Genomic DNA, 11,205 nt, shown 5'->3' with positions numbered 1-11,205 from the left:
AATACAAACACTCCGCTAAAACGGAAGGAACTGCTGCCTGGGAGGACGGGGAATTACAAGAGCGCACTCTGAACTAGAATGGTGGTCCCGGGGCTTCCTGCAGAGGGGTGTTTTCTGATGAAGGAGAGAGGCCAGCCAGGCTCTGGGGCGGTGATCTCAACAACGTGGGTGCGAAGCTGGGGGAGAGAGAGCACCTGGCGGTGTAGGGGGCTAGAGAAGACCTGCTGGGTGTTGGGGGACAGTGACTGAGATGACCGAGGGGAGGGGGGCAGGGACCAGATCATGAACAGTCTTGGGGTTTCACTTGAGGACAATGGGGCAGCGTAGCGAGATTCTAACAGGGCAATAGCACGTCAGAGTTGCATTAAAAATGCAATAATTCTGGCTGCATTAAATGGGGAAAAGCTTTGATGAGTATAAGAGTGGATGCGGGGGCCTGGGGGTGGGGTAAAGGCATTTTGGTAACCCAGGTGAGAAATGAAGATGGCGTGGTCCAAGATAGCGGCACTGGGAACAAAGACAGTGGATCCGTTTAGGACGTGGAATTCGAGGGGATCTTGCAATGGTTGGGTGGAAAGGGATTAGAGTGGATGAGAGCGCCCTTTTATCAGGTGTGGAATACAGGGGAGGAGTTTGGATGGCAGCTAAGAGCAGGAGTGCAATTAGAGGCACATCATGTCGGAGACGTCTGGGAGACGTGTGCGTGGAGACGCTGGGAGGCAGTTGGATGTGTGACTCTGGACTCCAGAGGAAAGTTGAGGTTGAAGATACACAATAGGGGGCCCCAGGCATAAGGTATATGTGTGGCCGCAGAAGCCATGGGAACGAATGTGATTATGGAAAGAGAGATAATAGATTAAGGAAAAAAAAGTGACTCTGGAACTAGGCCCCAAGTAATTCTAGTATTTAAGGATGAAGCATGAGCTATCAAGAGACAAGAAAAAAAATAGTCAAGAATAAACCCCCCCCAGGAAACTATTGCAGAATGGATGCGAAGGGGAGAGGTTAGTAAGAGGAAGGGGCGTCAACTGCCCAGCCTCGCCTGGGGTCTAGTGAAGTGTCCATCGGACGTTTGGGCGTGGCACTGTTCTCACTCACCAGTGAGGACCAAGCGGTGTGTCTGGAGGAAGGGGGATGCAGTGCTACAGGTGGGGGAAATAGAGGGAGCTAACGTAAACACCTATTTTACAAGCTTAGCAAAAAGGAAGGAGAGAGTGGATGTAGCCGCTGAGATGGGGAAGGAAGTTCTTGAGGGGATCGTTTACGTTAAAAGAAATGTTATAGCATATTGAAACATTGATAGGATTCTGCTTCTAAAAATTTGTCCCACAAATATACTCCCCCCAAGTGGGTCAAGACACATATATGAAGACAGCTGCATCTATTTGCAGTGACAAAAGCACGGAAACAACCTACATGTCCAGCAATGGGACACGAGGAAAACCACCGGTGGGAGGTTCACACAATGGAACGCCACACAGCTGCTTAACACAATGAGGTAGGTGGCTGGTGTGGAGATGGCGCTTAGATACCAAGGAGGGGCAGCCAGTGGTAGAAGACAGTGCCTAACGTGTCCCCGTGTATTTACATGCATTTATGCGTGTGTATGTCTTAGCTCAAGCTGCCATAACAAAATACCATGCTGGAGTGACTTAATCAATGGGAATTATTTTTTCATGGTTCTGGAGGCTGGAAATCTGAGACAAGGGTGTCAGTGTGGTTGGGTGCTGTGAGACCTCTCTTCTTTGGCTTGCAGATGACCGTCTTCTCACAGATGGCAGAGAGAGAGCTCCCTCAAGTTTCTTCTTACAAGTACACCAATCCTGTGAGTCTGGGACCCCGCCCTCATGACCTCATCTAATCTTAACTACTTCCGTAAAGGTCCTGGCTTCAAATACAAACTGGGGGGTTAGGACTTCAATGTACGAATTTTGGGAGGAGAGAGTTCAGCCCGCCCGTGGCAGTGTGTTCACTGTCACGTGTGTACGTGTGTGTATACGTGTGTATATGTGTAATGTCTGGCAGTATATACAAGAATCTGTTTCAAGTATAATAGAGCAAGATGCGGGACTAAGGTAAGAGGAAGATTTATTTACCATTATATGCTGTTTGTCCAATTTTCATTTTTAACATGTGTATGCATCGTTTTTTTTCATGTATAAAACTAGTTTAAAACAAACAAGAGCAAAAGAAAAGGTCACATCACACAGTTATGATTAAAAAGATTGGCCGCATGAAGCTGTGGTCGGGGTGTGGAAAGAGGGGCTCTCTTGCCCTGCTGGCTGGGTGCAGAATAGTACGACCACTTGGGACGACGGCTGGGGAGTGGCTTATACATTAGACATACATATACTGTATCAAGCAGCAGTGCCTTTTCTGGATATTTTTAAAATTTTTGTTATTTATTGATTTTAGAAAGAGTGAGGAAGAGGAAGAGAGAGAGGGAGGGAGAGAGAGAAACACTGATTTGTTGTTCCACTTATTTATGCATTCGTTGGTTGATTCTTGTATGTGCCTGGCCAGAGATTGAACCCTCAACCTTGGCCTATTGGGATGATGGTTTAACCAGCTGAGCTACCTGGCCTTGAAATTTAACCAAGAGAAATGAAACATACGTCTGCACAAAGACTTGTCCATGAATATACATAGCTACTTAATCCATAATAGCTCCAAGCTGGAGACAACCTCATTGTCCATCGCCAGGTGAACGAGTGAACAAACTGTGGTATATCCATTCAATGGCCTCGCCTTAGCAAGAAGAGCGGACATGATTGAGATGAATCTCACAAACATGCTGAACAAAAGAAGTCAGACACAAAAGAGCACATGCTGTCCGATTCTATTTCTACGACATTCTAGAAAGTACTAGTCTCATCTAGAGTGACAGAAGGCAGATCGACCCTTGCCTGGAGTGGGAGGTGCCTGGGGGATTGATGGTAGAGGAATAAAGCCAACTTGAGCGGTGTATACATTGGCCAAAACTCACAATGCTATATGTAAATTGGACCCCAATAAAGCTCATTTTAAAAGCCTAATGAGGGAGAGGTTGAACACATAGGAGAAGTCACTAGTGGTCCCATTGGGCGCCTGAGCAGCAGGAAAGGTGGGGTGCAGACCCACGTGGGTCTGGACAAAAGGAGGGGAGCAAAGTGCACAGGCAGGTGGACTTTCGTGGGGAGCTGAGGCAGTGTCAGGCTTCTATTCTCTGTGTGAAGAAGGCAAAGACTCGTCCTGCTGAGGAGGAGAACGGACAAGGTTTGAGGAGAGACAGGATCTGACCTGGAGGCAGAGAGTGGAAGAGCAACGAGAAGAGACGGCAGAAGCTCGGCACCATGCAGAAGTCGGTGATCGTGGATCTACGGCGGTTCCCATCTGTCCTCTATGTGATTTTGTTCTCTTGGCAGTGACCGGCTGCCGGCACGCGGGCACGATGAAAGCAAGGCCCTTCGGTCCGTCCAGGATTGTGTTTTTGTCAGCTGGTTGGAAGGTAAGGAGCTGAGAGAGAAACCAAGATAGCACACTGGAGAAAAAGAGGACAGGAAGGTGAGACAGGAAGGGAGGAGATAGCAGGAGACCGGAAACAGCCAGTGTCCAGGGACCAGCAGGCCCCATGAGAGGGCTGAGTGGGCACCCTGAAAAAACAGACTAAGCCGAGAGGAATACATCAATGAGCTACCTTAGAACCGGAGCGAAGCCTGAGGTGGCCATTACCATAGGGACGTCATTTACCAAAAGCCATGCAGCAAGACAAGGTGGAGCTGGGTGTTCCAGTTCTTCTGGGTCCCAGGTTTTACTGCTTCTCATTGGACTGCTCTCTAATGTGGCAAAGACCTTGACTTCAGAATCCCTTGACTGCAGAGACCCAACACTGGGGCGGTAGAAATGGGGCTGTTCTCCAAAAGCCAGGCGGCAGGTGTCTAGCATGCACAGGAGCCGAAATGCAGGACGGCTCCGCTTTCAGAGACCAGGGTTTCAGCAGCCTGCAGCAGTGGGTTACCTTCTAAAGGAGCAGGAGACCAATGAACCAGTAGAGGGGGTGGGCGGAATGTCTTCGGTCCGTGGGCCTGGAGTCAGACCCGGGTTTCTCCACCCCCAAAAGCAGGCATCAGTCTGCAACCCTATCTTTTCCATTATCTGATTACATCACGGCCATCTTCTCCATTAGCCCACAAGTCCTGTGGCTGCAGGGATGATGCCTACTTTGTTCATCTTTGTACCGCTGGATTCTAACACAGAGCTCAGTATGCAGTTGGTGCTCAATAAATGTATGTTAGATGAAGGGGAATTCTGACTCCAACCCTTCTGTGTACCAACTGTGAGACTCCAAGCAGTCAGCCTCTCTCTGTGCTTCAGTTTCCTCGTCAAGGTTTAATTTAAATGGGCAATGCCTGTTCGCATCTCCTAGCATCCAGTAGGTGCTTAACACATAAAGTCCGCCACCCCCACCTTTTCTCTTCTCCTCCTCCCGCCCACCTCCTGCCACACCCATTCTGCAGAGTCATAAAGCCCAACCCAGGCTGGACTCTCACCTCCCCATCCCCTCCTGGCCGCTCTTGTTCCTCAAGTTGAGAATTGGGGAGCTGGTGCTCCCTACTTCTGGCTTCAAGTGTCTCCAACCCCAGAGTGCAAGACTGGGGCCCAAATGGACCCCAGGTCTTGCCAGGTTGCCATTGTCATGGCAACAGTGACAGTCCCCAGCCGCAGGTTCCCTAAGTGACTGGTTACTCTTTAACGTATCCACCCACCTTGGGTGATTAGAAGAATCAATAAGATAACCGGGCGGTGGCAGCTGGCTGCACTCCTGCCTTCCTGGTGAGCTGACTCTCACTGCTGTGGTGTGTGGGGCCCTGGCTCCTCCATGCCCCCAGGTCTTTGGCTGGGTGGGCTCGGCCATGGTCAGTGTGAACACGCCCCTCGGGGCTCCAGTGGAGGGTCCCTATGGTGAGTGGGGCCAGCGGTTGGGACTGGGGGAGGACTGAACAGGGTGGACCCATGCTGAAGTTTGGGAAACCATGGGACGCCCTCCTGTACATTCCGGAAGGGACCAAAGACCCTCTAAGGGCTCCCGTAAAATGGCAGGAAGCCCAGAGGAGACATGTGACTTGCTTTGCTAAGCTTGCAAACGGGCATGGCGGCTCTGGTACGGGAAGTGCTGGGAGGGGCCGCAGGGGCCCTAGCGCAGTGGCTGGGCTCATTTCCTGCCCGGAGAGACCACTTTCCTGAGTATGCATGCCAGGATTCTTCCAAAATTTCTCAGGGGCCGGGGCAGGAAGCATCATCCCCACTTGCCTCGGGGACAAACTAAAGCCCACAGGGAGCCTTGCTGGGCATGGTTGATGAGCGGAGTCAGGTCTGGGTGGGATAGGATGCAAGGGGAGAGGTGGCTAGCCCCTCTGATGAGGGCCATCAGCTCTGGATAATTCAGCCAGGGGAAGTGATACAAAGCAACACACAGTGTGCGGCATTGGAAAATGAGAGCGATCTCATGCTAGTGCGTGCAACTAAGACGCAAGGTTGGGGAGGTGTGTGTTACTGATGGAAAAAGGCTGGGGCTCTTCTGCTCTGGTGAGCTTCCAAAACTGGAAGTCAGGCTGATGTCGGACAGGAGAGGATGGGTAAATAAAGCATGATGAATCTTTAGGACAGAATGCTATCCCATTGCTGGGAAATAATGCAGACCTGTGTGTGGACAGGGAAGGACCTCCAAATTCCATTCAGTGGAAAAGTAAGTTGAAGAGCTGTGTATAGCACGTAACATTTCTGATAACAAAACGGATATGTGCATGTGTGTGTACACACATTTGTATTTGCGCAGAAAATTGGTGAGAGGGCACAAAGAGACGGGGAAGAGAGTTTTGTTTCTGAGGAGGGAGGTTCCAGAGAATGTCTGTTTTTCTTTTTCGGGGGGCACATTTTAGATTTTTAAAAATTAAGTGCTTTTTATAAACCAACTTAAATCACACCCGTGCACAGAGCTTGGCCTCTGGAATCGGTAGATCTCAGTTGTAGTTCTGTGACTTTAGACAAATTATTCAACATTTCTGTGCCTCGGTTGCCTTATTTCTGAAGCTGAGAGAGAAGCTGAAGCCTCAGGGTCTTCCTGGACAACTAAAGGGAAGCAAGGGTGTAAGTCCTTGGCAACACACACACACGCATGCACACACACACACAGAGTACGGAAGTTTTCCTTACTGTCATCAATAGCTGAGGACAGATGGCCTCAAGGAATCAGGGGCTGGTCTCCTGACTGGTCCAGGAGACCCTTCTCTGACCCACCATCCAGCAGGAGTCTGTAATGCAGCGGAATTTGCAAACCCCGCACACCAGCTGTGTGTCCTCCAGGAAGTCACTTCCCCTCTCTGAATCTATTTCCTCGTCTGTAGAATGGAGAGAACAACAGAACCTGTCTCACGGGGAGGAGAGCGGTGGGATTAGAGATTGCATAGCTAGAGGGCTGGGCATGCCGTAGGTGCTTCATAGGAGGTTAAAACACAGTTGCAAGACTTGGTTAACCCTGCGGCCAGAGGAAGACTCATTGTCTCCCAAAGGGGCCAGTCAGTTTCTGGAGGAGAGCCCCAGGCCACAAACCCAGGCTAGGGCTGAACAGAAGGCCCGATAGAGTTCCCTTCAAAGGATAATGTAATAATAATAATATACTTGGCAGCCTCTCACCCTGTCCCAGGTCTATCCACTTTGTAGGATGTCCACTCATGTCCCTTTATCCTAGCCTCGGCACAGTGCTCATCACACAGCAAGTACTCAACAAACATTGGCTGGATGATTGGATGGGTGGATGGATGCTCTATGTCTATTACCTTACTTATTCTCATAATAGTGTACATATATATGAACATACCATTTTGTTATCAGAAATGTTATATGCTATGCACAGTTCTTCAGCTTACTTTTTCATCAGATGCTTGTAGCATACTTCCTCATGACTTGTGCCAACCAAAATTGTCTCCAGACATTTCCAGGTGTGCCCTGGGTGCATGTAACACTACTGTGTTGTAAGGAAGCAGGAGTAGCTGCTAGGCAGTGTCTGCCACAGTGCAGTATTCTGTGACTCTCGTGTCGTGGTGTTTGCCTTGGGTGCCAGGACATAGCCCAATGCCAAGTTTGGGGCTGCTCTTAGCAATGGTGAGGATAAGATGCTGTGGTGTGCCTATCTGTGTGATAACCTGACTCCTGGTTTTGTTATTCTCCTGCCCTTGTTTTCCTTCAACAAGCTTCCCTTAATTACATATTTTGGCACTTTGGGAATTTGCTATTTTTGTAAGTATCTCAAATCTCCTTGCAAGCAAGGTCTGTATTTATGTCATTCTTCTTGTTATACTCCAGGCTACCACAGGTCCTGGCCCCATGTAGACTTTGATGGAGCCTACACTATTGAATGAATGAACGAATGGGAAAATGGATAGATGGATGGATGGATGGATGGATGGATGGATGGATGAATACATGAGTGGTTAGATAGGTAGATGGTTTGATAAATGGATGTAATATCCATGGTGGATGGACTGATGGAGGGGACCCATGAATTAATGGAAGTTGAGAAGTTTGGTAGGTGATTAGATGGGTAGATGCAATAATGAATAGATGTGATGGGTGAGTGGGTGGGCATGGTGGATGGAAGCTTGGATGGATGGATGGATGGATGGATGGATGGATGGATGGATGGATAAGTAGGTGGATGGGATGGGTGGAGAGATGTGTGTGTGGGTGAATAAGTACCTGGGCAGGCAGGCGGGTGGATGGACGGAGGAGCGAGGTGGTGGGTGGGTGGGTAGATGCAGAGATGAATATGTGGATGAGCGGGTGGTTACATGGATGGGTGCACAGATGAGAAGGCTTGGGCTGGGCTGAGAGCAGTACCTGTGGGTGCTCAGAGCGGGACAAGGAAGAAGATGGGGTGATTTGGCCAGTGGTCAACCAGCCTCCATCAGGGCACTCTATCTGTTTTCAAGTGCTGGATGAGCCTGATTTTTCCTGGGGGCGTAGGACTCGTTCCTTTGCCAATGGCATCGGCCTCAGACCAGATCAGAGGCTGCTGTCAGAGGCAGTTTGGTTAAGTGTCCCTCCCACTTAAAGCTGTACCACGGTGGGCACGTGGACAGCCTGATCCCCAACTCTTCATCCACCAGATTAACCTTGGTGGTTGTGAGGGTTCCATGAGCTGGTGAAGGAGAAAATGTACCATGAACTGTAAGGTGCTCTGTCTCCCTGACAGGTAGGGGGACCCAAAGGTGGGTAGGACCCCAGATACTAGAGGACTGTGGGGGTGTGTCGGGTATCAAGCATGCTCTTCCCACCCTTCATTCCCAAAGTGTAGTCCCCCTCCCCCTTCCCTCCTTTCTCCCCCGGTCCACATCTCCCTCCCATCCCACCTCAATTTCAGTTGGATCCCCCGATGGGTTCAGTGGATCACAAACCTGGCTGCATATGGGACACTTTTAAAAACCGACATATTTTGGGTCAGTTGGAATTGAGAAACCATTGCCTTATTTTGCCTCATTTTATAAAGGGAGGCTATGGGTCCCCCAGAGTGCCTCTCGTCTCTACCTAGGAGGTTTCGGCATTCATTAATTCATTGTTCACTTGTTCATTCCTTCAACCAACAACCACTGGGGGCTTGTGGTGTGCCTTCTGCTAGGCACTGGGATGCAGGAGACTGAAACCTGCCTTCAGACCTTGCATAGAGCCCCGTGAGGTGGGGCAGACGGACAAACCAGCAGCAACCAAAGGCAGAGTGCCGTGACAGGGGTGAACGGGGCACTATGGGAACACAAAGTGACTTAGGAGGAGGGGAAGGGGTCGCAGACATCTGACCCTGGGGGAGAGGACTGGTCTTTAAGCTGAAACCTGCAGGTTTGGCAGGACTCAGCCAGAAGAAGGGAGGGAGGAGGAACAGCACGTGCAGAGGCCCGGAGCCTGGTCTCCCACTGCACTGATTTTACTTGACGTTTGACTGCAACTAATTCCACCCTTATTGAAAGTATCTTGGGGCTTTTCTGATTGTTTTAGGAATGGTTTATCTTGTTCCTAGTAAGATTATGAGATGCTTAAGTGCAGGAACTATGCCTTCCATCTCTTCTGCCTCACTTGCCTCCAGCATAAGGTGGGCCTGTGAAGAAGTAGGGATTTATCTCCACTTAACCCCCATCTAGGTAAAGAGCAGGATGTTGGCTACTTTCTGTTTTCTCTATTTAGCCTCTGCAATGACCCGTCAAGCTGGAAAGTATTATCCCCATTTCGCAGCCAGGTCATTGAGATGCAGAGTTGGCAAGTAAGCTTCCCTGCATCACACGGCAGATGAGTGATGGAAATCTATTCTGATCCCAAACCCTCGTTCTCTTACCTGTACTGTTACCTCGTATAGCAGCATCTGAAGGGCTGTACGTGACAGCGTGGTCAGCAGCTCAGACTCTGGCCTCAGACTGCATGGGCTCAAAGTGCCATCTACTAGCTGTGTGGCTTTGGGTAAAGTAATTTCTGTCCCTCAATTGCTTTATCTGTCTAATGGGCTGATAATAATATCATCCACTTCATAGGGTTGTGAAGATTAAATGAGGTCAACATCTGTCAAGTGCTGGGTGGTGTCCGGCACATAGAAAGTGTTGTGAAATAATTTGATTATTGTCACTGCTATTTTACCTACTGCGTGAAAGAGCCTGAATGCTTACTATGCACTAGGCATGGGTTAGCTGTTTGGAACAAATAGAATGAGGGATATGTAACTGGTAACAGGATGCAGCTGGCTAGCTGGAGAGTCAGGATGAAGCTTGACTGCAAGCTCCCCGGGGCCCGCAGGTGCCTGGGGTCTGGTCGTGGGGCTGGTCCATGATCTGAGCCCGTGAGGGGCACACGAGAGGCATGGGGATGGAGGGAACAGCCCACGCTGGCTGCAGACCTGGGAAACAGCTCTGGCCCCAGGCGGCTGTCTGTGGCCTCACGCTAGTCTTTTTCTGCCGGCTCTCGGCCTCCTCTTCTGAGAAACGGAGGCCTGCGCCTGGCTCAGTGGCCATCGCACAGAATTCAGTGGGGGTCGGGAGAGATGCTTCAACCAGAGAAGCTCCATTCTGACTTCTGACTGAAGCATTTAATGGAAAGATCCGTGGTTGAAAACGTTCAGAGAACCAGAGGACCAGATCAGTGTGTTTGAAACTGCCATCTTGACCCATTAATGGGCCACATGATTTATTGGGCTGTATTATTTAGAGCCATACTAGGTGATGTAACGAACAAACCCAAAATGTAAATTACAAGTTTATTTACCTCTGTCGCATAGTCACTCAGGATCCCAGAAGTGCCCCTGGCCCAGACTGACATTTATCACTTCTACTCACGTTCTGTTGGCGAGAACTTGTCACCTGGCCTGGGCCAAGTGCAGAGGATCCTGGGATATGTCCCTAGTAGGCAGCTGTTTCCAGGAATAGCTCTAAATTATGGAAGGGGAGCATGAGTTTGTTGGTATACAGTTGACCACTTCTGCCATGAGGTGGTATACATGCACACAAATATATATAACAGATGTGAATACGCAATTTTTACAACAAATACTTTAATTACAAAGTGCATACAGAGATACATGGGTAGCGATAAAGCAAATGTGATGGAATGCTGCCAGTTGGTGAGTCTGGTGAAGGATACATGAGTGCTCACCGTACTGTCTGTTCACACTTCAGGAGGTTTGACGTTTTCCAAAGTGACGTGTTGGGGCAAATGTAATTGTTAGAATTTGCAAGACTAATACATAGCATAAAATAAGATATATATAGAATAAGTTTAATTTAGGCTTAAGAGTTTTGAACTATAAATTTAATATGGGAGCTGGTAAACTTTTTCTATAAAAGACCAGATGGTATATACTCTAGGCTTTGCAGGCTGGATGGGACTTGTGGCAAGTACTCTGCTCTGTTCTCGTAACCCAAGGGCGGCCATATGCAATAAATAACTGAATGCGATGGCTGTGGGCCAATAAAACTTTATTCACAAAAACAGGCAGTGGGACAGATTTGGTCCCAGGGTTGTCGCTTGTTGACTCTTGCTTTAATATATCAAATATATTTTTAATATATTTTATTTATTTTTAGACAGTGGGGAAGGGAGATAGAAAGAGAGAGAGAAATATCAGTGTGTGGTTGCCTCTCACACCGCCCCCCCTCCGCCACTGGGTACCTGGTCCGAAACCCAGGCATGTGCCCT

General features: G+C 49.1%; 1 protein-coding gene across 1 annotated transcript in view; it reads left to right on the top strand.

Annotated features, from left to right (window-relative positions):
- Positions 1 to 4,792: 4,792 nt before the first annotated feature.
- HNF4A (hepatocyte nuclear factor 4 alpha) overlaps positions 4,793 to 11,205 on the top strand; it is a 55,482-nt gene continuing 49,069 nt past the window's right edge. The window contains exon 1 of the mRNA XM_045832674.1: positions 4,793 to 4,941. Within this exon, the coding sequence (XP_045688630.1) occupies positions 4,893 to 4,941 (49 nt within the window). The 5' untranslated portion in view covers positions 4,793 to 4,892. The remainder of the gene's footprint in view (positions 4,942 to 11,205) is intronic.

Source organism: Phyllostomus hastatus, unplaced genomic scaffold, assembly GCF_019186645.2.
Source record: "Phyllostomus hastatus isolate PE091 unplaced genomic scaffold, TTU_PhHast_1.1 phas_contig_17, whole genome shotgun sequence".
Taxonomy (NCBI): Eukaryota; Metazoa; Chordata; class Mammalia; order Chiroptera; family Phyllostomidae; genus Phyllostomus; species Phyllostomus hastatus.
This window is presented reverse-complemented; position numbering and strand designations above follow the sequence as displayed.